Source organism: Seriola lalandi, unplaced genomic scaffold (genome assembly GCF_002814215.2).
Source record: "Seriola lalandi dorsalis isolate HSWRI2012SDOR001 ecotype SW California unplaced genomic scaffold, Sedor1 jcf7180002054516, whole genome shotgun sequence".
Classification (NCBI taxonomy): domain Eukaryota; kingdom Metazoa; phylum Chordata; class Actinopteri; order Carangiformes; family Carangidae; genus Seriola; species Seriola lalandi.
The window spans coordinates 451,116-472,693 of NW_019525069.1; the positions used below are offsets into that span (position 1 = coordinate 451,116).

At 40.2% G+C, this 21,578-nt stretch overlaps 4 protein-coding genes across 6 annotated transcripts; 1 reads left to right on the forward strand and 3 right to left on the reverse strand.

Annotated features, from left to right (window-relative positions):
• sec31b (SEC31 homolog B, COPII coat complex component) lies at positions 1–12,031 on the reverse strand. 2 transcript variants are annotated; one of them, XM_023413390.2, is made up of 26 exons: positions 11,901–12,031; positions 10,925–11,175; positions 9,983–10,178; positions 9,805–9,900; positions 9,152–9,292; positions 8,711–8,853; positions 8,514–8,613; positions 8,241–8,402; positions 7,627–7,779; positions 7,302–7,532; positions 7,125–7,199; positions 6,907–6,999; positions 6,668–6,785; positions 6,360–6,538; positions 6,100–6,226; positions 5,778–5,923; positions 5,389–5,562; positions 5,125–5,277; positions 4,808–5,000; positions 4,331–4,729; positions 4,096–4,134; positions 3,319–3,377; positions 2,468–2,593; positions 2,252–2,371; positions 2,068–2,139; positions 1–1,516 (listed from the first exon to the last, which is right to left on the reverse strand). In XM_023413390.2, exons 2-26 carry the CDS (start codon positions 11,125–11,127, stop codon positions 1,337–1,339), a joined length of 3,678 nt encoding a protein of 1,225 aa, XP_023269158.1. In that variant the 5' UTR covers positions 11,128–11,175; positions 11,901–12,031; the 3' UTR covers positions 1–1,336. The 2 variants fall into 2 exon arrangements, with proteins under 2 accessions (XP_023269158.1, XP_023269159.1); XM_023413391.2 differs by lacking the exon at positions 4,096–4,134.
• A 164-nt stretch (positions 12,032–12,195) lies between these two features.
• Positions 12,196–14,583, reverse strand: ndufb8 (NADH:ubiquinone oxidoreductase subunit B8). Its single transcript, XM_023413372.2, has 5 exons — positions 14,451–14,583; positions 14,074–14,200; positions 13,814–13,913; positions 13,456–13,611; positions 12,196–12,358 (listed from the first exon to the last, which is right to left on the reverse strand). The coding sequence occupies exons 1-5, from the start codon at positions 14,581–14,583 to the stop codon at positions 12,266–12,268; spliced, it is 609 nt and encodes a 202-aa protein (XP_023269140.2). The 3' UTR covers positions 12,196–12,265.
• Positions 14,584–15,178: 595 nt separating this feature from the next.
• gpx9 (glutathione peroxidase 9) lies at positions 15,179–17,043 on the reverse strand. Its single transcript, XM_023413408.2, has 5 exons — positions 16,784–17,043; positions 16,576–16,669; positions 15,796–15,926; positions 15,560–15,690; positions 15,179–15,465 (listed from the first exon to the last, which is right to left on the reverse strand). The coding sequence occupies exons 1-5, from the start codon at positions 16,913–16,915 to the stop codon at positions 15,408–15,410; spliced, it is 546 nt and encodes a 181-aa protein (XP_023269176.2). The 5' UTR covers positions 16,916–17,043; the 3' UTR covers positions 15,179–15,407.
• Positions 17,044–18,111: 1,068 nt separating this feature from the next.
• Positions 18,112–21,242, forward strand: fbxl15 (F-box and leucine-rich repeat protein 15). 2 transcript variants are annotated; one of them, XM_087175861.1, is made up of 5 exons: positions 18,112–18,265; positions 18,580–18,742; positions 19,274–19,776; positions 19,886–20,104; positions 20,285–21,242. In XM_087175861.1, exons 1-4 carry the CDS (start codon positions 18,240–18,242, stop codon positions 20,073–20,075), a joined length of 882 nt encoding a protein of 293 aa, XP_087031987.1. In that variant the 5' UTR covers positions 18,112–18,239; the 3' UTR covers positions 20,076–20,104; positions 20,285–21,242. The 2 variants fall into 2 exon arrangements, with proteins under 2 accessions (XP_087031987.1, XP_087031988.1); XM_087175862.1 differs by having other exon boundaries at positions 18,583–18,742.
• Positions 21,243–21,578: the final 336 nt, after the last annotated feature.

Here is a 21,578-nt window from a genome sequence, read left to right on the forward strand (position 1 = left end):
CCCTTTGAAGAGGAATTTTATTTGAAAAAGATACCGAAATGAGTAAAGTAAGCAACATGGATTGTATAAATATCTGTGCAACCAAAATGAGCACACTGAGGCACTTTACTGCCTTCTGCTGCCATGATACACCAAACTATCCAGCTTTTATGTCCAGCTACAAACCTCAGAATATCATGTTTGTTTGATTTCATTTGACAGTTCATTTAGGTTGTATGATCTAAATCTAAAACAAGTATGATTCAAAAGAAAAAAAAAAAGAAAAAAAAAGTTGTTCAGTTACAAAAGGTTAAGATGTAGAGTGGGTAGAAAGAAGAGCAAGAGCATCTTCAACAGAGGGAGCTGCGAGGATATTAATTCATTTTCAGTTTCAACATAAATGAATGTAATTTTTGTTTGCGAGCTGCCATGTGAACTCAGCAGTCAGTGAAGGAGTTAACATGGGGAACATGCACACTGAAGCAAGTCTGAGGGTGAAAAGAAAAAAAGTAATTTACATTCAGTCATTCACACAAGCTATTAGGAAGTACCAGTGCTATTAGTTAGGGCTTAGTTAACATAGAATGAGAAAAAAAACAACTTGACAATCACTGTGTGACATCCTTCTGCAGTGCTTTGGCCCGAAACCCCTAATGGCACAATGAACTTGACACAATCTATTACATCAGGTGAATAGAACAATCAGTACTTATGTTACAGTGTTTCTTTTAAATGCTTTTGATGCTTGTGATACTCGCTCTGTAAAAACAACACGAGCGCCAGTCTGTTTCTCCCTCATACAAAGTACACTGACAGATGGATAATAAGTGCAACTCAAATTTTATTCTCACGATCCTCACCCCCGCCTCGGATGAAGAAGTTGCTAGTCCCAGTTGTTTTGTTTTCTGCAGTTGAAGCACTGCATGCATTCAATCACAAATTTTTTTTCAACTACTGCTTTAGTGAGAGGGGGAAATATGCACTGGTGTAGAGTGTAATGTGGACTATGAAAATGCACCTACTTGTACAAACACCGCCTTGATTCAAATTTTTTCACCACTTGCTTTGTATATTACATCGACTGTTGAATTTACACTGAATCACAACTTTCAGAATACATTCATCTTATCGTAACATTACCACACCAACATTAACAAATCTCTACAAAAGTCCACCTCACTGCCCACATCAGCCGAGTTCCTCCGGGAAAGAACATGTATGGATTGATGAAGATCACAATCTGCAATATTATCGGTAATTACTCTCATTATCAAAGCACATCATCAGGTCAAAAAGAAATAAATACATATATAACAGTATGATAACACTGAAGTCTGATTGGTGGAGTTCCCGGGGGTTAGACGCCCAGCTTGTTGGCGATGGTCATGACCACTTTGAGGATGGGCATGAAGGCGGAGATCTCACTGAAGTTGCTGCTGCTGACCACCTGGGTGTGGACCTCCAGGCCGCGCTGGTAGTTCTGACTCGCCACACAGCGGCTGATCTCGTGGAGCCCGTTCAGGATGTTGTGAGAGAGCTAAGAGATTGGCAGGGAAATCATATCATAAGTTCCCGGGCGTCCATGAAGACTTCTTCAAATTGTTTGTTTTGTCTGAGAAACAGTGTTTTTGCATTTTTTGCAATATGAATGACTTAAATTATTAATAATCAAAATTGTTTGTAATTAGAAAAAAAAGATTTTGTAAATAAAGTGGAAGTCATTTCCTCATAGTCATCACTTCCACATAAAAAGGTGATGGGAATGCTGCGATACGTGATTCACCAATTTTCTCTGAGACTTCTGCCACCCCCAAAATACACAGAGCTGTGGGGAATTTCTTGTGTGATATAGAAAACATTTAACAAAATTAATTAAACGCAACATTGGTTGGAATACCCAGCTTTTTATGATTTGGGTGCAGCGACCCTTTAAGGTTCAAATCATCACTGCATGTGGGCACTGAGGAGAAGAGATTCTCAGGGGTCATACACCATAATTTCATTTAATCAAAGAGTAATAATCAATCAAAACTTTTTTTTTTTGTTGCACCATGACGACAACCTTGCTTGCATGTAACAATTCCTTACCGACTGCTCCCTCAGCTTGTCATACAGGTATCCCAAACGTTTGGCTGCATCATCAAGTTTCCTTTTTGTTTGCTGAAATTAAAACATTTTTGATCTTTTAATATTTCATAAAACTTTTTTTTTGTTTAAATCAATATAAAACAGCAAAATGTGGATGCTGCCACAGAGAGGCTGTGAGACTTACAGGGTCTCCTGCTGCTAGCTGGCAACGCTGCACCAGACTGTCAAAGGTGGATTTGAGGACCATGTGTTCAGCGGGGATTTCCTTCTGCTCCACCCTCTCTGCTGGCAGCTGCTGGAGGAGCTGAGCAAAACAAGGACACATATACAAAGTGCTGACATGTTTGCCGTGCGGGTTTCTGCCAAGAATTTAGATAACGGCCCCTTGTCACACACCAACCTGCACGCTGGGCTCCTGGGGGGCTCCGGGGGGGACTTGGGCGTGGTCGTGAGGCTGAGGGGCCTCCACTGGGAATCCCATCACAGGAGCTGTGATGGGGGCTGGTGGAGTGTAGTTATCAGGGACCTGCGCACAGACAACAGTAACTCACAACCAGTCCATGAGAGGGAGGTTAGAATACACTGAGACTGGGCTGTTTAAGATTTGACATATTAAAGCTACATTAACTGACTTTTGGGGTCATTTGGACAGAGGAACGCTGACTGGATGTTCAACTTTAGTTAACTTGTAGTTAGCTAGTTGCTAACTTTGTCTCCCATTAATTTCAGAGCAGGCAGTGTACAGTGAGTTTGTTAGAGCTTGTTTGCTGGAAATCAAGTTAATGAGAGTCATGATATTTCTCTAGGGGTTCGTCACTACACACAACTCCCTTTTAAATTCTATGTAGAAATGTAATACATTGTTGTAATAAAACATTTATTAGTGGAGCTTTAAGAATGAATGATAACTTAAATTATTGAACTGAGCTCTTGATGGATTAAATGATTAAATATTAACTTTTCCCAGTCCCTCTATGTATGTCAAAGAAAAAAGGTTTAGGAACCACTATCTTAGAGGATATTCAACCATACCTTTAAATGCATTAATGTTTAAGTTAGTTAAGTTTGATTTGACCTGTGCTCACAACAATAGTTGTCGACTGGGTCACTAAATGAGGGAAGGTTTGATCATACATTTGCAAGCATATTATCTATATCTAATTTAGCATATTTCAAAAGGAAATGTTGCAGAGACTGGACAAAACTGCAAGAGCTAAAAGATTATTTTAATAGTGATAAATGCACAAATACCTTCTTCTTCCTGGGTCCACCTCGTACTGCTGGTGGGTCATTCCAGCCTTCTTGAGGTCCTACATCAGAAGAAGAGTGAGAATCAGACAGAAACTAGTGGCATTTTTTAATGTGGTCACACTCAAGCAGCCAGAGATTGTCTCTTTGAGCCAAGGTTAGTCTAGATGGCAAAATGCTGTGAACATTACATTAGCCTTTAGCAGTTTATGCGAAAACAAAACAGCAAATACTGCAAAAAGGCAGCCAACAGCAACAATATCCCAATGCTGAACAATCACAAGCATCAAAGATGTTGGACTTAAGTCTTAATTTGCACTATAAGACAGTGTATGCTATGTTTAAGGGGTTGATACTGTGTTCAAAAATCAAACTTTATTTAGAGATACATTTTTTTTTTTCTTTAATTCAAGCCTGGAATTTATAGTTGTTCTGATACTAGTATTGGAAATGCTGTTAAATGTTTTTTTTTTTTTTTTAAACACATCAGCACTCTGTCAGAAGTGATAAGAAAAAAAAAATTGTATTGGAATATCTCTACTGGAAATTGTAGTTTTGTTTGTTCTCTTAAAGCACTACATTTTCCTGAAGCTACAGCAGCACAAGCAAACACCACCAAACGCACACTGAGTGAAAGATATAAAAACCCTGTGTGGTGACATGTAATAATGGTATAACATAATGCAGGAATATTGTGTTGCACTGAATTATACCATACAGGTGTTTGTATTTTTTAATATCACTCAGTGTTTGTTTCAATGCAAACCCTAACCCTGTCACCTTGATGGTCACACTGGGAATTCAGCCAGGGAAAATATCCTGCAAGTCAAATAAGGAGTGACAGCTGAATAGAAGTAAATCACTGTAAGCAGCAGAATCCTGCTAACATCTGTAACGCTGTGCAGAACTGTCGCTATCAAGAAATATTTGGGTAAACAGGTGAGAAAAAGTGGGAAAAAACTGAATGAATGTAACTATGATCTCTTGATCTGGAGGTGACAAACATGTCATGTACCTGTAGGAGGAGGAGCGACAGCAGCAGCTGGGAAAGGCTTTACAGCAGGCGCTCCGGGGCCTCCCTGTGGATACCCTGACCCGAGAGGAGCATAGGGACCAGACGCCATTGGGGGTGCAGAACCCTGGTTGTGGAGGCCCCCTGGGTACATGGGAACTGGGGCTCCGGGCTGGGAGCTGGGCGGCATGAGGCCTGAGGGTAAAGAGGTAGATGGCATGAAGCCTGTTGGTGGCACCCCGGGGCTGGGCATCGGGGGCAGACCTCCGGGGGTTGATGACGAAGGCGGTAGTGGAGGTCCTGATAAGTTAGCAGCTGGCATAGAAGGACCTGCAGGAGGGAAGGCTGAGAGTCCGCCCATGGGCATGGGCTGAGGCTGGAATGGCTGATGAGGAAGAAAGCCTGGGAAGAGACACAAATAAATATCATTATATCAAATAAAATGATCCTGAAATCATTTTTAGAACAAACAAGTCAAACCTGGAGCTGGAGCAGGATGTTGCGGGTAGGAAGGCCTCATGGCAGGGCGGGTCGCACTGGGCGGCAGTACATGAGAAGAGGGTGGCAGACCAGGCCCGGTGTTGGCTGGAGCAGCTTGTGGGGTAAAAACCGACGGCATAGGAGGCTGCGCTTGTGCAGCCACCTGAGAAGGAGCAGAGGGCTGGTACTGGCTCTAAATACAAAAAAAGAAAAAAAAAAACAATCACCCCAATGGTCTCTAATTTTGAAGGAAAAGTTCAAACATCTTGCGAAATACATGCATGAATTAATGCTGTTGATCGCTAATAAATTTATACCATAATTTGTGCTTTTGGTGCAGTAGTCTGCGCAGCAGGAGTGGGCTTGGCTGTCGTCACATTGACTCTGTTGAAGGAGTTTGGAGGCTGCTGTCCAATGGCAGCCTCTCCCTGAGCGTGGAACAGCCTGTCTCTCAGCATCGTGATCCCAGGCTGCAGAGACAAAATGTCACAAATACGCAAAGTTGCAAATTACAATCCAAATAAAGTAAAACTATGACTTTGGAGTGCAGATCTTTCACAGTTTTGCGCTACGCCTCTCACTTGGTCTGAGTTATCAGGCAGGTAGGTCATGGCAGTGGACAGGCTGCCCTCTGCAGCAAGTATGCCGGCGTAGCAGGTGAGCTTCTCGGCCAGGATGGGGCTCTGGACTGCCACCTCGCTGTTGCGAAGGCGTTCGATTGACTTACGTAGCATCATTACTTTCTCAACCAGATCCTGCAAGATACAGAGCACACAACACTGTGACTGCTGCATTCCTCAGTTTTTTTCACCTTTGGGCTACCATGGGGTGTTGCATGTACAGCCCATAAAAAAAATCTCTTGCAGGTTCAAGCTACAACAGTTTCGAACATGTCAGGACATTTCTTTATAATGGAGAATGCAATCATTCATTATTCATCTTAGAGGGATTCATTTTATAAGGATTATACCTCTAAACCAAGTGGGGAGGAGCAGTCTCTATGCAAGGCCCAGCACTCCACCAGCTTCTCAACATTCCCAGAGCAGATGTAACACAGACAGGCCTGCAGGCAGCGCTTCTCTGTCCCCTCACGCTCCAGCCGGCCTCCCAGCGTATCTACCAGGAATTACAGAGTGAAACAATGTTTTTTAAAAAAAAAAGAGGGAAGGCCTGCATGAGAGCAGAGCGGATAGGTACAGACAGAAATGTTATTCAGCAAGTAAAACAAGTACAGCTGTGCAGCTCTCCTGGCAATGAGGCAAGTCACAGCATGAGCAAAGTGAGCATCTTACCGCACAGACGGGCAAAGTCTTCAGGGTGAGCATAGGTCAGAAGAGCAGCGAGAGCCTCCTTCCAGTTGTCCAATTCACAGCTCTGCACTATGTCTCTCCAGTTCTGGGTCACCACTGATGATATAAGCTAGTGTCGAGGATAAACTATATTAACTTAACGTGTGGATAAAATGTTTTCTCCTGTGAATGTCCCATCCGAAGCACAATCAACAAAACAAATGCAACTTTAACAGCATCGACTTTGACATTAATTCTCTCACCATTGAAATGCTGTTCTTTTGCTTGCTTAGGTATTTTTGCTGCGTTTTCTTAAGCAGCTCCTCTCCCCCGCTGATAGACAGGAGGATGGCTTCAGCATAGCGGCCATCATTCAGACACAGGTCCACAGCTCCCTCAAAGTTACCAACCAGCAACGCCTGGCTTATCAACCCGTCAGTATCTTCAAAAGAACAACAAGCTCATTAGCCATCAACCCAGTCACATAAACTGCAGTTAAGCTCGCAATCGTGCAGCTGATATGTGTAACAACCACATAATAAAACTGTATTTTTTAGATGAGGGATTTTACCACATGACACAGGGATCTGGAAGTTGGAGTTTTCCTTTGGGGTCTGACTGAAGAAATCCGCTGGTGAAACGGAACCGGATGTTCTAGCATCCCCTACTGCAGTCACTTCATCAGACCTCTGGAAATACAACAAAGAATATTTCCAAGTAAACAGGAGCTGCAAATAACAATGAGCAAAAAAACTAAAAACAAACAAAAAAAACCCTGAAAATAAACTTTCTGCGTGCAGACTTGCTGACCTCGGTGGAGAGGCGCTGCATCTTTTCTGCCAGATCTTTGGCATCAACTCCATGTCCGTTGGGTTGAAAACTCTTCCCCAGGCATTTTGAGATCTGCATAAACAAAACATTTTTACAAGTAAGACACAGGATGATGATAATGATGATGATTCACATGTAGATGTTTATATAAGACAGGTATTGGAGAATAGCTGCAGTTGGAATCAGAGGCAGGATACCTTTTTCTCCAATTCATCTTTGCTGAAACCCAAAAGTCGGAGGAATTTAATGCGAGCTTCATCCTCAAAATTAACCTGTAAACAGAAATTAGTTTTAGAATTAGTTTAGAATGGAAAACTGCAACACTGACCTACAAAGTTAATGTAATGTCTGAATATGAGTACATAAGGGCCCACCAGAAGGAACTTCCATATGTCCTGTTCAGCGTCTGACTTGGAGTTCTGAATCTTGGCCTGGCAGTAGTTGTTGAAGGAACCCGACTGCAGTGCCGCCTGCAGCTCCCTGGAGCGCTGGAGGAACTCGGTCTCCGTGGTAACCTGGCTCACAAACACATGTCTGGGGACGGGTTGGGGGCTCTGCACTGGAGTCGGCTTGGGATTCTCAAAGGTTATCAGCTTCCCACCAAACTGAGAAATAAAAAAACAAACATATCAGTCATAAAGGAAAAGATTTTACCTCTGCCATTAACATGCTTATAAAATATTTTAATGTTGAACTCACAGCAAAGGAAGCCCCCACTGGCCTGCGCACCCACTTAGGTGGCTTCTTCAGAGGGGGAACTACGGTGTCCTGCACTGTGGGCTGAGGAACTTGAAGGGGAGGCAGCACCTGCCCTGTACCAAAGGGATCCATTGAATCAAATGAGGAGGATATCTGTTAAACAAAACGTACAATGTTAAAAACAAGCACAACTCTTAAGACAGATAGTTTATTAGTCAATCAACAGAAATTTAGTGGCAAATTTTTTTTTAGCTTCTCAAATATGAATATCTGCTGGTTTCTCCTAGCTTAGACTTCTATGATAGTGTACTGGCTAACTTCAGTGAAACTCTGATTAACATTTTTCACAATTCTTCTGATATTTAAGTGACCAAACAATTATTCACTTCATTAAGGAAATAATCAGCAATGAAAATAATTGCTGATTGCAGCCATAATTCAGGTGATTAACTCTCAAAGTTTAAGCATAGTCAGTTTTCTAATTCAATGTCATATACTGTCATTAGTCCCCATCAATCCCTTCACACCAGCACCATCTTCTGGACAAACAATGTAGTTCACAGCACAAGGCCTCTGGAATTAAATACATCACATACAACAGAACGGTCTCACACCTTATCAGCTGTGCTTTGTTGCTGAGCCTTCAAGCTCCCTCCCATCACAGAGTAGACAGTGATCCTCCCATCAAACGATGCTGTTGAGAGCAGGGCTGGATTCCTGGGGCACCACTGGACATCAAAACACCACTGGTTCGTTGTTGGAAGCTCGTAAATTACCTGAAATGAAGGAAATGACACATTTGATAACCCAGGGCATCGTCATCAAGTCACAATAATGAGGCGAGGTCACTGAGGGGTAACACAGAAGCAGCAATTAATGTCATATACCTCTCCAGTGTTTGGATTCCAGCAGAGGATCCGGTTGTCCTTAGCACTACTCAGCAGGAGCTCGGAGTCAGCTTGGCTCCAGGATATGGACAGAATTCCCCTGTAAGGAAAATACCAACAGAGAGTACATACAGTATATTCTGCAAGATGAACAAACAGCAGATATGAGCATGATACATAAACCGTTTAAGCTTCACCTTGTGTGGTTCTCAAGGACTTTAAGGGGTGACGTGGCAAAACGGAGGTCCCACATCTGGATGACTGGCAGTCGGTCATCTTCAGAAGCCAACACCAACTGGGTGGCAACATCTGGGTGCCAGAGCATTCCTGAGCAGTGCATCTGAAATCACACAACAGTGTACATTTTCATGTACATGTCTTAGCATATCTATGTAACAGCTAATAAACAGAAGTTAAAGGGTAAAGTCCCAGGGTCTGGCTTAGTGTTGAGATATGTCGAAAGGCCAATCAGCCTGTTTGATACAGAGCTACTGTTTAATAATTTGACTGGACAGTGGTCACATTGTGCATTGATTGCCGTGCAGTGGGTAAGAACAGTGGTGGAGTGTGGCCAGTGAGCCTTCTGATTAATCCACGACAGATAAAGATTTGTTGTTTGAAGTTTTCAAGCCACCAACCCTGTTGCTGTGGTCACTGATCTTGATGATGGGCTCATTCTTTCTCAGGTCCCACACAACTGCTTTCCCACTGGGGTTGGCAGAGGCCAGGATGTGTTGAACCTGCCTGTTCCAGGACACAACACTGATGTCTTCAGCAGGCTGAAAGAAGAGACAGAAGCTGTTACTTTAAAAAACAAAAAAAAAAACCCTGATTCCTGAGACAAACTGAGTCTGAGACAAACAAAACCCCAATATTCAAATTATGATACATAGTCTGCGCCATGCAAATACTGTTGATACTTATTTAAATTAAGTTTTAGAGCAATCTGCTGATAGTGACGTAGACTCAAGATATTCAGTAAATGATAAATTGCTTGCTTGAAAAACCTATGTGACAAAGCATCATTAGCTCCATTATCTAAGGGCAATTTCGCACAGAACACATGAAAGAGAAATCACAAACAAAACTTCTTTGTCACTTTCATTTTTAACACCGACACGAAACTACAAAGGTAAAGAAACAAAGCTGTCTGTTGGGAATTAGTTTCTATGGTTTCTATTTTCAGCAACAGTAAATGGGTCAGGATCAAAATCAAAAAAAGTCGACTCATTCCTCACGACAGACATCTGTAAACTTCACAAAATCTGTGGTCTCCTGATGATGCACGCACCTGTGTCTTTGCTCCTGGTGTCATTGGACTGCTTAAGTTGTTTAGATCCCAGATGTATATCTCTGAATCATTTGCTCCGGATGCGAGGAGATTATTCTGGGAAAGGAAGCAATTGAGGAAGATTAAAAATGCGTACCACAGAGCTCGAAGTCCTTCTGTATAGGCGACAGACATTTACCTGAAAAGGGTTGAAATCAAGAGCTCGGACGGGCCCTGTGTGTTTGTCAGACTGTCCCACGATTGCCTCCACTCCAGAGCTCATTATTTCCTCTGGGTTATACACAGTCAATGTGCCATTTTCACTGCCAGCAACCAGTCTCCCACCAGTACCATCTGCTCCCATTCCAAAGTTCACCCATACGATACTGTGCAACCTATAGTATATGAAAGGTATAATGAGTTGTTTGCATCAAATGACTCATAGCTAAAGCTGAAGTGCAGTAGGTGTTTAAAACTTGCTGTATCATTTCTACATCAGGGCTGATTACTGCAGCAAAAACCATGTGTTCAGCTTTCTAACTCTTTGACTTTTGAGCCAAAAATGAACCATCATTTATAAAAACGTTGAAATCAGATGGTAAAATGCAGGCAATATGAAAGAATTTTATTTTATTTCGAATCAACAATGCTTTATTTAAAATTTTGCCCAAACTGTGTTGTGAACACTAGACAGATACCGGACTAGATATGCTTTTCCAAACCACAGGGAGATTGAGAGTGAGGATGAAGATCTGTGACTCGTGTCAAGATTAGAGGGGCAACAATTAGTTGTTTAAGAGAAAATTAATTGGCAACTATTTTGATAGTGAATTAATCATATAAATGATTTTTGGAGCAAAGATGACACATTTGCTGCTTCTCAAAAGTGATGATTTGATGCATTTCTTTGTTGAATATCATAGTTTTGGGCTGTTGGTTGGACAAAAAATGACATCTGAAGATGTCACCTTGGGAAATTATAACAGGTTTTTTTCACTATTTTCTAACATTTTATGGATAAAGCAGCTAATCGATTGTAATTTATTAACAGACTATTCATTAATGAAAATAATTGCTGTAATTTAGCGACAGTGGTAGAAGAATTGTGGCCTTAAAAAATTATATCACATCTATAGATTACCTGTTTGAGGTGGGCAATGACCCTTTTAGCTGCATGTCCAGAGAGGGGTCCGAAAAATCCATCTCAAATATCTCCAGGGCAGCTGTGGTGTTGAAAGATGCATCGAGCTGTTGTGCTGATGTTCCTAAGGCCAGGTAGATGGGATGGTGTCCTGCAGGACTCCACGCCTGGTGGGCAGTCCTCTGGATCTCCTTCAGCCTCATCTTCCTCTGATTACAAGTCTCAGGTCCTGGACAGACGATCTGACTCCACTAAAATCAGTGAAATGGACACATTTTATCTTTCACAAGGTTTCACAAATCAGAAAGTTGGTTTCACACAAATTTAACTGAGCATTGTCATTTAAGTTTCCCTTAACTGGATAATTGGAGGCTACACAAACCTATACTCATAGCTCACATTTCCTACCTTTTACTTTAGTTGGCTGTAACAGGGTGGCACCCTTACTGACAGATTACCTCCGACTATTTCCTGAAAATGTGGCTAAACGTTAACTCACCAAATCGTTTGCCACAACAAGCTGTTTGTCATACCAGCATTTCTGTTAACCCCATTGTTGATGATTTAATGTAGTTGCCGTTGATATTATATACATTAAATTGTAGTTAAGACACTTAGAAATTGATGTAACGTAAGCTAATCGTCACGGCTCCAAGCACACACTTATCATTAGCATCATTTAACATTCCATACAATCTGACTGCAGCCATTACCTATCACTCCTTTAGTTTTCAGTTATCATTTAATTTAATGCCACTACATTTGGAAAATGTCATATAATTTTCCTAGCTGCTTGGCGTAGCATCTTCCCCAGTCGTTTAATCCCAGAGTTTAACCGCAGCCGATGATGCTGCTACCTAGCATGCTAGTTAAAAGCCACCACCCTAGTTGTCATATTTCGACAGAAATATTATGTATCAAGCAAATTTAAACCCCGCAAAAAACAAAGATAAATATGGGTTTGAAAGTAACTCACGTCAACTGTCTATTACAGCCTGACTGTCCGCATCCACAACAAGCTAGAAAGCTACTTATGAGCTAACAGTTTAGCCAAAGGCGGAGTCCGACCAAAGTGCTTTGCCGTGTTGTCACTGCGCTACGGTGGCCCACACAGAACACTTCTCAGAAGTAGGGGCCGGAGATAACCCCACGGTCGCAGCTAACCCAACAAATATATAACCTGAACATATTTTATCTAAGAGTTGTCAAAAAAAACATTTTTTACAAATGTTTATATTATTTCCACACAAAAGAAAGTCACACAAAAAATGTAATTGTTAACATACGTCTTTATTCTTGACAGAGAAATATATATACACAAGTTGAGTCAGATTTCAATCGTTAGATTTCATAATGTTTGACTTCCTCTGGTTGTTTTTCAGGATCTCCTCCTTTCTCCAAGTGCAGATTGCTGTAGGGATACTGTTTTGCTGCCTGAAACAGAGACAAATGCATTAATGAAAATCTGCAAAATGAAACATATTATATTATCTATGTGATACTAAAATACTCAAACTACTTAATATATACTGATACATTTTCACAGAACAGCTTTTTACTTTAAAAGTCGTCCTGACATTATAACCAAATGACTAAAAGTATTAACATAGAATGACTGAAAACCAACAAAAATAGCAAACACAGTGAACATAAATATTAAGTAATAGTCACCAGTTGGAAATAATCACTAACTGAACATCAAACAACTTGGCTGCCTTTTTGTAAAGCTGGGCAACATTTATGAAATCATACCATCACAAATGCGCAATAAACACTAGATTACAAGAAAAACTATTTTAAAAATATTATCAGCTATGTGGACAATTTGCTGTCTGACACACAGCTGACAGTTGACAGGGATATGTCTCAAAATATGTCAAATTTTGTCTTTCAGATTTAAATAAGTATTCAGGATATAAGGTAAAGAATTCAAAGATGTCTGGATAACTGTGTAATTCTACGTTTTGAAATTATTGCATAATTTGATCAGAATTTTGTGACTATATTTCCTGCCTGATAGATACTGTCATAATTTCTTGAAAAAACAAAACATTTTGCTAATGGGTCCAGTTGTCAACCCAAACTGACAAGAAGTAGGACAACGTAGCACTGTTGTGCTATCCTCACATGCATAATTACACAGCTTTTTGGAAGAACTGTGCACCTTTAAAAAGACTAAATGCTGGTAGATATCACACAGCATTTCCACATTAACCACTTAGAGATTACACTTATTCCACAATTTTCTCTGAGCTTAGGGAATGTTGAATTTGTTGGTGAGGAGTGACTTTGGCAAATGACACAGACATGCATTGTGATTATACCTCTGTATCTAAGGCACAATTCAGAATGTTAATGACCAATACACACAGAGGAGGTAAAAGGAGAAAGAAAATATGCATTCTTTCATAAAAAAAAAAAAAGAGGTATAAGATATTAAAATTTCATCAATTGTTTTTGTCTGGCCCAGATCCTGTGTTACTAATTTCCCAAGCCAGCGTGGTGAGCTTGAGGCCTTGACCTGTACTTACCACAGGTTGGTAGGATGGCATTTTCTCCCCAACGTAGAACAGGAACAGCATGAGGCCGATGAAACCAAACAGATGTTTGCACATTGTTGACCAGGACACAGGACTGGGAGATGTATCCACACGGTTCCTGATGTACATGTCAAAATCCCAGTGCATCTAAATATGGACAGGAAACAATCGCTGATTAACAGTCATAGGCAATATCATACTGTAATAATTTTTTTATTTTTAAGTCTGGTACAAAGCATCTCTTCGCTCTTCTCAATGTTTTTGTACATAGTCCCAGAAAAATACATGTAATACACTATACAAACATGAATAATTCCAGTAGCAAGAAATAAACTCATCAGTATCTTACCGGCTCTCCCCAGTTCCTCCTCAGGTCAGGGTGGTCCCATTGGTACCAGGGGTCTCTCTCATGCTGAGATCTATCTGGTAGCTTTGGATAGTCACCAAATCTACCAAGACATAATGATAACAAATGATTATCCATGCAATAACTTCTGTATTTTTTCTGAGTAAATGCTGTCTGTATTAGGGAAAAATAACTAAGAATGTGCTGCGTGCAAAAGTGCATTTAAAAGGATTAATGTGTTTTTTTTTCAAAGTAAAGCTCACCCCTCTCCTTTGTCAGGATATGGTTCATAGTCCTCAATCCTTATATTGTACTTCTTTGCAGCAGCGGCTCTCTCTTCTGGGGTATTCGGGTACGGACCAGGTAGACTATCCTTTGACACACCAGAGGCTGAAACACCAATAAATGCCAATGTAAATAAACAAGGTCTAAGTTATAAAGCTCTAAAGCGAATGAAATGAAGAAACAACAATGTTATTCTGTCCGCCTTCACGCTCATTCAGAATCGCTCCATAGCTAGCACAAGCTAACATTAGCATGTCAAGGTTATGTCCATTTGAGGCTTTAACTTTAAATTTTGATACGCATCTCCACAGAAACTCATCACACCGCACAATAAAACAGCTAACACACTACTGACCCGCTCTACATCCCGAAAGCAGGGCTGAAATGCCGGGCCCTTTCCTTTTGGAGAGAGCGAGGGCCAACCGTCGGAAACCAACACCAGCCATGTTTACTGGCTGCTGCTGTCTGACAGAATAAGAAACACGCATGCGCAAAGTTGGAAGTACAGGTCGACATAAGGACCAATTTCACATGGCCCATCTGATCATACGCGTTTATATAATATTTACTGTAAATAATGGGGTGAAACGTGTAAATAAAAACTTAAATAAATGAAAAAAAACATTTTCATGAAAAAACCGAAGCACTCTTATAAAAACAAGATGTGGAGTTGTGTCTAATTTCAGATGCATATGAGTTGTTAGCAGTCTCAACAAAGAGACATTTACATTTTACCTTTTACACCTCTCACAAGGCTCACAAGCTCATTCTAGCTCCACTAGCACTAATAAAGTTGTATAATAATAATAATAATAATAATAAAAAATAAATAAATAAATAAATAATAATAATAATAATAATAAATCAGTCACAAAGGTGAAACAGATATGGATCCTTTAAGTACATTTTGGTGATAATACTTTTACTTAACTTTTACTTAAGTGGGGTCTTCATTGGAGGACTTTTACCTGTAATGGAGTAGTTTTACATTGTTATATTGGCACTTTTACTTAAGTAAAGGCTTTAAATACAATGATATATTAATCTCAGGAGTGACAACAAAAGCAATCATAAGTTCTTGAAGGTTTTTTAATAGTGTTTTATTCATTTTGAATAGCTGACCCCATCACATTAGTGAAAAGTGTGATGGCGATATGAAAACTCCTCCGGTGGCTGAAGGGAACGTTTCTCAGAGTGAATGCACTGAAGCTCCGAGTCCTATTCCTCTTCCCATCAGATCCAGCTCAGGTGCACATGTGCATTTACTGGGGGATCATCACTCTGCCACTGGTGTTACACTGAAGAAAGTCAATCAGAGAAGTTCTGCTATGTCCTTCTCCACTTTGTCAATGGGGCAGTGAAGTTCATACCTGCAGTACAGGAAAGACAGTAGAATTACAGTAATAATAAAACCACTGTTAAACCTAAAGAAGTGCTTTTTGAGATATTTGTTAATAACTTTACCTTTTGAAGGGCATGCCATCCGCAGTAATGAGAAACTTCTCGAAATTCCACCGAATGTCATTGACCTTGATTGGTGACCAGTAGAATTTCTTTATATCTCCAATAACAGGGTTCACAAATGGCAAAGATTCCTGTGACGAACCAGAAATGACAGTTGCAACAGCTGCAGCTCTGACAGGAAAAATATATAATGTGACTAATAATTTCATCCATCAATCTAATTAAAAACACACTACCTTTAAATAGGTGAAAAGAGGCTCTTCATTTAATCCATTCACCTCAACCTTACCAAAGACAGGAAACTTTGGCACAAACCCTCCGCCAGGTCTCACATACTTCAGAATATTGAGGGTTTCATGACTAACCTCTGAAAAATATTAAAATAAAAAAAAAGTTATTTCTCATTTGTTTTAAACATATGCCTCATGAAAACCACAATATGTATAGTAACAATTTGCCAAATGTAGGTGTGAGCCTGTAAACAAAGTGAGTATGTAGGTCAGCGGTGGAGAAGTTGGCTATTCAGATCCTTTAGTTTGTGTAAAAACACCAGTACATTAATGTTAAAACGTCAAATTACAAATGAATGTCCTGTTTTCAAATTCCTACTTAAGAAAAAGTATAAATGTATCAGCAGCTAATGGACTTAAAATATAAACTCTAAAAGTACTAATGCAGAAAAATGGCTTAGTGACTCAAAAGACTGCTGATGTTTAATTGCATAAGGAGCATTTTACTGTTGTAGTTGGCCATGGCGGCGCTAGTTTTACCTACTGTATATACCGTAGTTGCCCTTCAAAAGATCATAAGATGAAAAAGGTAGGAAAGAAAGAATAAACTTAGCAACACAAATTTGTACAGAATCCAAATGGACATTGAAGTTTACATGGGAAATCACTTTTGGTGGAACTGCAAAAAAATCGTGTCAAGGGCCCACAACAGCACAGAGTTTCTTTTGGTACAGTATGCTACCAGGCTAATACACTGTCACATTTCAAAAGCTTCAGTGTACCTACCAGGTGACTGAAGACCAAACTGGTTGCAGGAGAAGCCTAAGACAGAGAAGCTGAGGTTGCTGAACATTTCCATCAGTGCATTCAGTCGGTGGTACTGAGGAAGCAGGACACAAAATCAAATGTCACTAATAAAAATGACAGCACGGGATATGTTATATGAGATTATGTGATCTGGCTGCAATCAATCAGTGCTCTTGCAGATTATTACCTCCTCTATTGTTGACCCTCAGAAGGTGGCAACATTGACGATGAGAAGAACCTTCCCCCTGTAGTTACTGAGCGGAACCAGCTGTCCATCCAGGGTCTCAGCAGAAAAATCATAGACTGATTTATTCGCCATGCTTGTACTCTAGCTTGTGTAGGGGACTGTAGTCAGTCAAGAGTGAGTATTCACTCAGCTATCCTGTTGGCTCATCTCATTCACCGAGACATAACTCATGGGTCAGCAATTGTTCAGCATGGCTGACTTCATTGTTCTTCTGGGCAGAGGTGAGCTGGCAGTGTGGTCAGTTGTTCAACACATGTATACCAGGAGGAGTCGCTGGTAAAATGGTGGCAGCTGATTAGGATTGGGAAATCAAATATTCATAATAAACATGTATGCGCCTGAAGCAGATCAGGCTCATTTTGCATCATAATTTCCTCTTCACAACTGAACAAGTGTCGGATTTATAATAACACTCAATTCTTACATTGTCTGTGAACAACATAATTATCCACTGTTTTTTTGTTCCAGATGAAATCATGGCATAAAGTTACTCCATTGACCCGTTTAATTTCTTCATTCTTCATTTCTTTCTTCTTTAATGTGTTTATTGATGACATTATTTGTCAATAAAGTTGTAGAGTTTTAAAAACCTTAATGAAATACCAGCAAATCCACGTTTATCGTAGTATAGGAGGTTTTCATTATATAAGAGGATTTATTTTATAATCCTTATAACAAACGTATAGGCTATGTCTATCGCCTTTAACATAATCATTGACGTATACCCGGAAAATTACAACTGCTGCGTTCACTTGTTCCTCGTCAACCTTTCCATCCATTTACTGTTATAATCAAGTCAAGAGGTTCACAACTTGGCTACTTTACCAACAGAATGAATGGGAGAAAATAGCCTAAAAAGCAGAGATAACATAATTTATTAAATCAGTTTAGATATGTATCACTTTTACCATCAATTCTGGATTTTGTTTTCTCTACACGCCAAATTTGGTTATCATCAACTGCATGCTCAGTTATTTTAAATTTCAGTTTGTTCTGTCCTGTCACACTTCAGTTTTATGCATTACACTTGCTTGCTTTGTACATTCTGCTTTTGATTTATTTTGTATCATCTCTATTGTACTTATGCTTTTCTTTAATGTTGCATTGAAACCATTTTTTCTCTTTTTTCCCTATTTTTGATATTTGGAAATTCGTGTTATATGTGGGTTAATTTGTGGGGAAAAAAAACCCCACAACAAATCTTGTAAAATGAACGACGTTGTACCATTCCTGACTTTTTCTTTACACCAGATTCTCCCGACAGTACCTGAAGGCAGCATTGGGTTTGGGCAACACCTCAAACGCCTGCAAGATGCTAAAGGAAGATACGTTGTTTTTGCGTTTACATGAAGAACAACACGTCCTGAAAAACTGTGTATAATATATCCGAGTCAAAATGGGTGAAGAAGCTAAGATGCGAACGTAAGTGCCCTTTTAAAATGGAGTTTTTAATTAAAAAACAGCTGGGTTGGTGGCCCCGGCAGGCTAGCTTCTCAGCTAACAGCGATAGCAACAACATCCAAGTCACCGAGAAATGTAGCTGTCCCATTTATTTGTGGCAGCTGACATCGCTCCACATATCACCGTGATAAAGCTGATCTAAAATTCTCCATTACAAATGTGATGAAACTTGCTTTTTAAAGCATATTTTAACATCTATTGTTCCGTTAAACCGCTTTACCGTTGCATGCAGTGTCAAAGTTCAGCTGTAAACGCACAGGTTTGCATTTGTTCAGCAGATGCCATCTTTTAGACCTGCCCTGGGAAGATGTACTTGTTCCACACATTTTATGCTATTTGCCGCTGCAACACCTGGTCAGCCTGCAGAGGGTGAGCAAGCAGTTCCACAGCCTCATCCAGGTGTATCTGGCCAACTGCAGGACTTTCGATCTGTCCCCGGTAAGTTGTTTTACTTTGTTTTCTTTTAATGCAATGCAGAATGAAACGGAATACCTTTTTTCACTGTCATATTGGTCAAAGAGTGACAGAAAACTGGTTTGAAAAACAAGGCCTACATATATCTATTAATTGTATTTGTTATAAAATTTGTTAGTAATATAATCAATCAATCAATCGATCAAGGTGACCTGGCCCTAGATGAAGGATGGTAGATTAAGTGTTAGTGAATTAGCTCTTAGGAAAGATACTTAGCAGTAATAATAATGATACATAGTAATAATACAGAAGAACTCCTCAAAAATCCTTTATTAATGTGTCTCCGACAGCTAGTAACCACACAAAAAAGTTTGAAAGTTGTCAAGGAGCAATATTCAAGACCTTTGTAAATGAATTTTAAGACTTTTTAATACCTTCTAAGGCCTTTTATCAAGGGAACTGAATTCAGTGCTTTTGATATCCTGCTATATATACTGAGAGGAATGATATTATCAGTACTTGAAGAAGTCTGCTATCTGGTCTTTGATATCACAGATTGGACCATGCATTCCCAAGGAAGCATTTTGCTCCATGTTAAAGGACAACAAAGTTCTCCAGAGCCTGTCACTTCAGAACTGTTCAGACTGGGTGACAGACAAGGAGCTGCTGCCAGTTTTTGGCCAGAACCAGCATTTGCAGAAGGTGGACATGAGCGGGTGTGCTTGGCTCACCCGCCACTCCCTGGTGGCCGTGTCCTTGAGCTGCACGCACCTCCAGCACCTCGGCCTGGCGCACTGCGAGTGGGTGGACAGCCTGTCCCTGCGCAGCCTGGCTGACCACTGCGGGGGGCTGCAGTCGATCGACCTCACAGCCTGCCGCCAGCTCAAGGACGACGCCATCTGCTACCTGGCCAAGAAGTGTTTGAAGTTGAGGTCTCTATCTTTGGCAGTCAATGCCAACGTCACTGACGAGTCAGTGGAGGAGGTGGCCAAAAACTGCAGGGGCCTGGAGCAGCTGGACCTGACAGGTTGCCTAAGGGTCAGGAACCAGTCCATCAGGTAAATGTTATTTTCCAGTAAAATCCAACTAACTTTGTGCCCATACTTTGACAAGCATAACCTCACTTGTGCGCTCTTCCATAATATCCTCTGCATGCTGTGCTCACAGGACTCTTGCAGAGTACTGCCCAAAGCTGCAGTCCCTGAAGGTGAATCACTGCCACAATGTGACAGAGTCGAGTCTCGATCCTCTACGGAAGCGCAATGTTGTGATAGACGTTGAGCCGCCCTTACAGAGGGCTCTGGTACTTCTTCAGGATGTGCTGGGGTTCGCTCCCTTTATCAATCTCCAGATATAACCAAAGGGCCATCTGTCTGCCCAACACAGGTAGGTAATATCAGCAGTATATCTACTGTATGAGCTTATGACATGTTTATATCCAAAACTGACTGTCACATACCCAAACAGGGCCAGAACTCAACGACGGTGAATTTATTACTAAGATAAATAGATAATGTCAGTTACAGTCAATCAGTTGTAATCAACATTTGCCTGTCTTTGTTACAGTTATCTTCATAACTGCAATCACTCTCAGCTGCGTCACATGGGCACAGGAGTTGCTCTGAATATGTCAAGACAATCCAGGAAGATCTGGATGTGTTGCGCTCACGTTTGTGCAGCTAAATAATGTGGACAAAAAAAAAAAAAAAACCTCACTGGGATATGATCAAAGATTCATATTTAAAATGGAACTGAAAATAATACCACATTTGTAAATGACTGAAGAAGGCCATGTACTTTTAAGAATTGCTGCCTCATATCCAAAAGATGTCACTGCACTTTTTCTAAATCATTCGGTGTTGTAGAAAAGCAATTCTAACCAAAGTACGGTGTATTATTTTTGTTGGTACTTTGTGTGTGTATCATATTGCAAAAAGCAGTTATGTTTCATTTAGAAACATTTAAACACGTTTGAGTTTAATTAAACATTTCATTTTGCATGTATGTGTGCCTACTTAAAAGATCAGTTCACCCAATTCTCCACCAAACATTTTCTCACTTACCACTAGTTTTGTGTAGCCTTTGGTTGTATTTGTTATTTCCACTACTGAGACTTCTGCCTGCCATCACTGCTGACCATGTGTCTTCCAGAAACAATGTCCTGGATCCTCAGGATAATCCACAGACCTCATTGTCAACACTTTTTTTTTAACAGTTACCCCCTGAAAACAGTCGTTACACTAAAACTATCTGTACGGCTAGTTGCTACTGGGAATGTTTTTGTTTTTTTTGGTATGGGTGAAGCAACCCTTAAATCTACATTGTTAATAACAGCATAGTTGTATAGCCAAGTACGTGTTTGAAATAAGTATAGGAATTTATTATGACTGTTTTCTTTTAAGCCTTTGAAATGAATTTTGTAAAAAAAAAAAAAAGTACCTGTGTTGAAATACCGTTTTCCCTGTAGCACAGAATATGAATTATATAAGAAGTATTAAATTGTGTAATACAACACCATCAGAAATGACTGTTTTCCTCTGCTTAAAGACGCATAAAAGTGCATAAATGTAATCAACATGTGGCTTACTTTTATTGCAGGTGGATGGCACTTTGAGCATCCTAGTGTTGGATACAGTATTATAAGGCAGTAAGAAGTATTCTTCAATTATATTAGTAACAATGTTGAAGTTTCCTACTGTTTTTAAAAGATTTAACATTTGAAAACTTTGAGAGGCGCTAACAAAATCCTTCTCTATCAGTGGAAAGGATGTTGGGTTGTATCTGTCTGTAAACAACAAATCAGGATTCCTGTAATATCCTTGACCGTCAAGCAGAAGAGGTTTTTTTGTCAAAGAATTGC

What these genes read in the sequence shown, in the direction of transcription:
- sec31b (XM_023413390.2), bottom strand. Translation starts at nt 11,127, where the DNA reads ATGAGGCTGAAGGAGATCCAGAGGACTGCCCACCAGGCGTGGAGTCCT. An exon ending in TGCAGCGCCTCTCCACCGAG is followed by an intron (nt 6,786 to 6,906) that starts GTCAGCAAGTCT and finishes TTGTATTTCCAG; the next exon opens with AGGTCTGATGAAGTGACTGC. An exon ending in CCCAGGAGCCCAGCGTGCAG is followed by an intron (nt 2,372 to 2,467) that starts GTTGGTGTGTGA and finishes TGTTTTGCTCAG; the next exon opens with CTCCTCCAGCAGCTGCCAGC.
- ndufb8 (XM_023413372.2), bottom strand. Translation starts at nt 14,583, where the DNA reads ATGCGTGTTTCTTATTCTGTCAGACAGCAGCAGCCAGTAAACATGGCT. An exon ending in TATCCTGACAAAGGAGAGGG is followed by an intron (nt 13,914 to 14,073) that starts GTGAGCTTTACT and finishes ATGTCTTGGTAG; the next exon opens with ATTTGGTGACTATCCAAAGC. An exon ending in GGAGGAACTGGGGAGAGCCG is followed by an intron (nt 13,612 to 13,813) that starts GTAAGATACTGA and finishes GTCCATATTTAG; the next exon opens with ATGCACTGGGATTTTGACAT.
- fbxl15 (XM_087175861.1), top strand. Translation starts at nt 18,240, where the DNA reads ATGGGTGAAGAAGCTAAGATGCGAAC. An exon ending in GAAGAAGCTAAGATGCGAAC is followed by an intron (nt 18,266 to 18,579) that starts GTAAGTGCCCTT and finishes GCATTTGTTCAG; the next exon opens with CAGATGCCATCTTTTAGACC. An exon ending in GTCAGGAACCAGTCCATCAG is followed by an intron (nt 19,777 to 19,885) that starts GTAAATGTTATT and finishes CTGTGCTCACAG; the next exon opens with GACTCTTGCAGAGTACTGCC.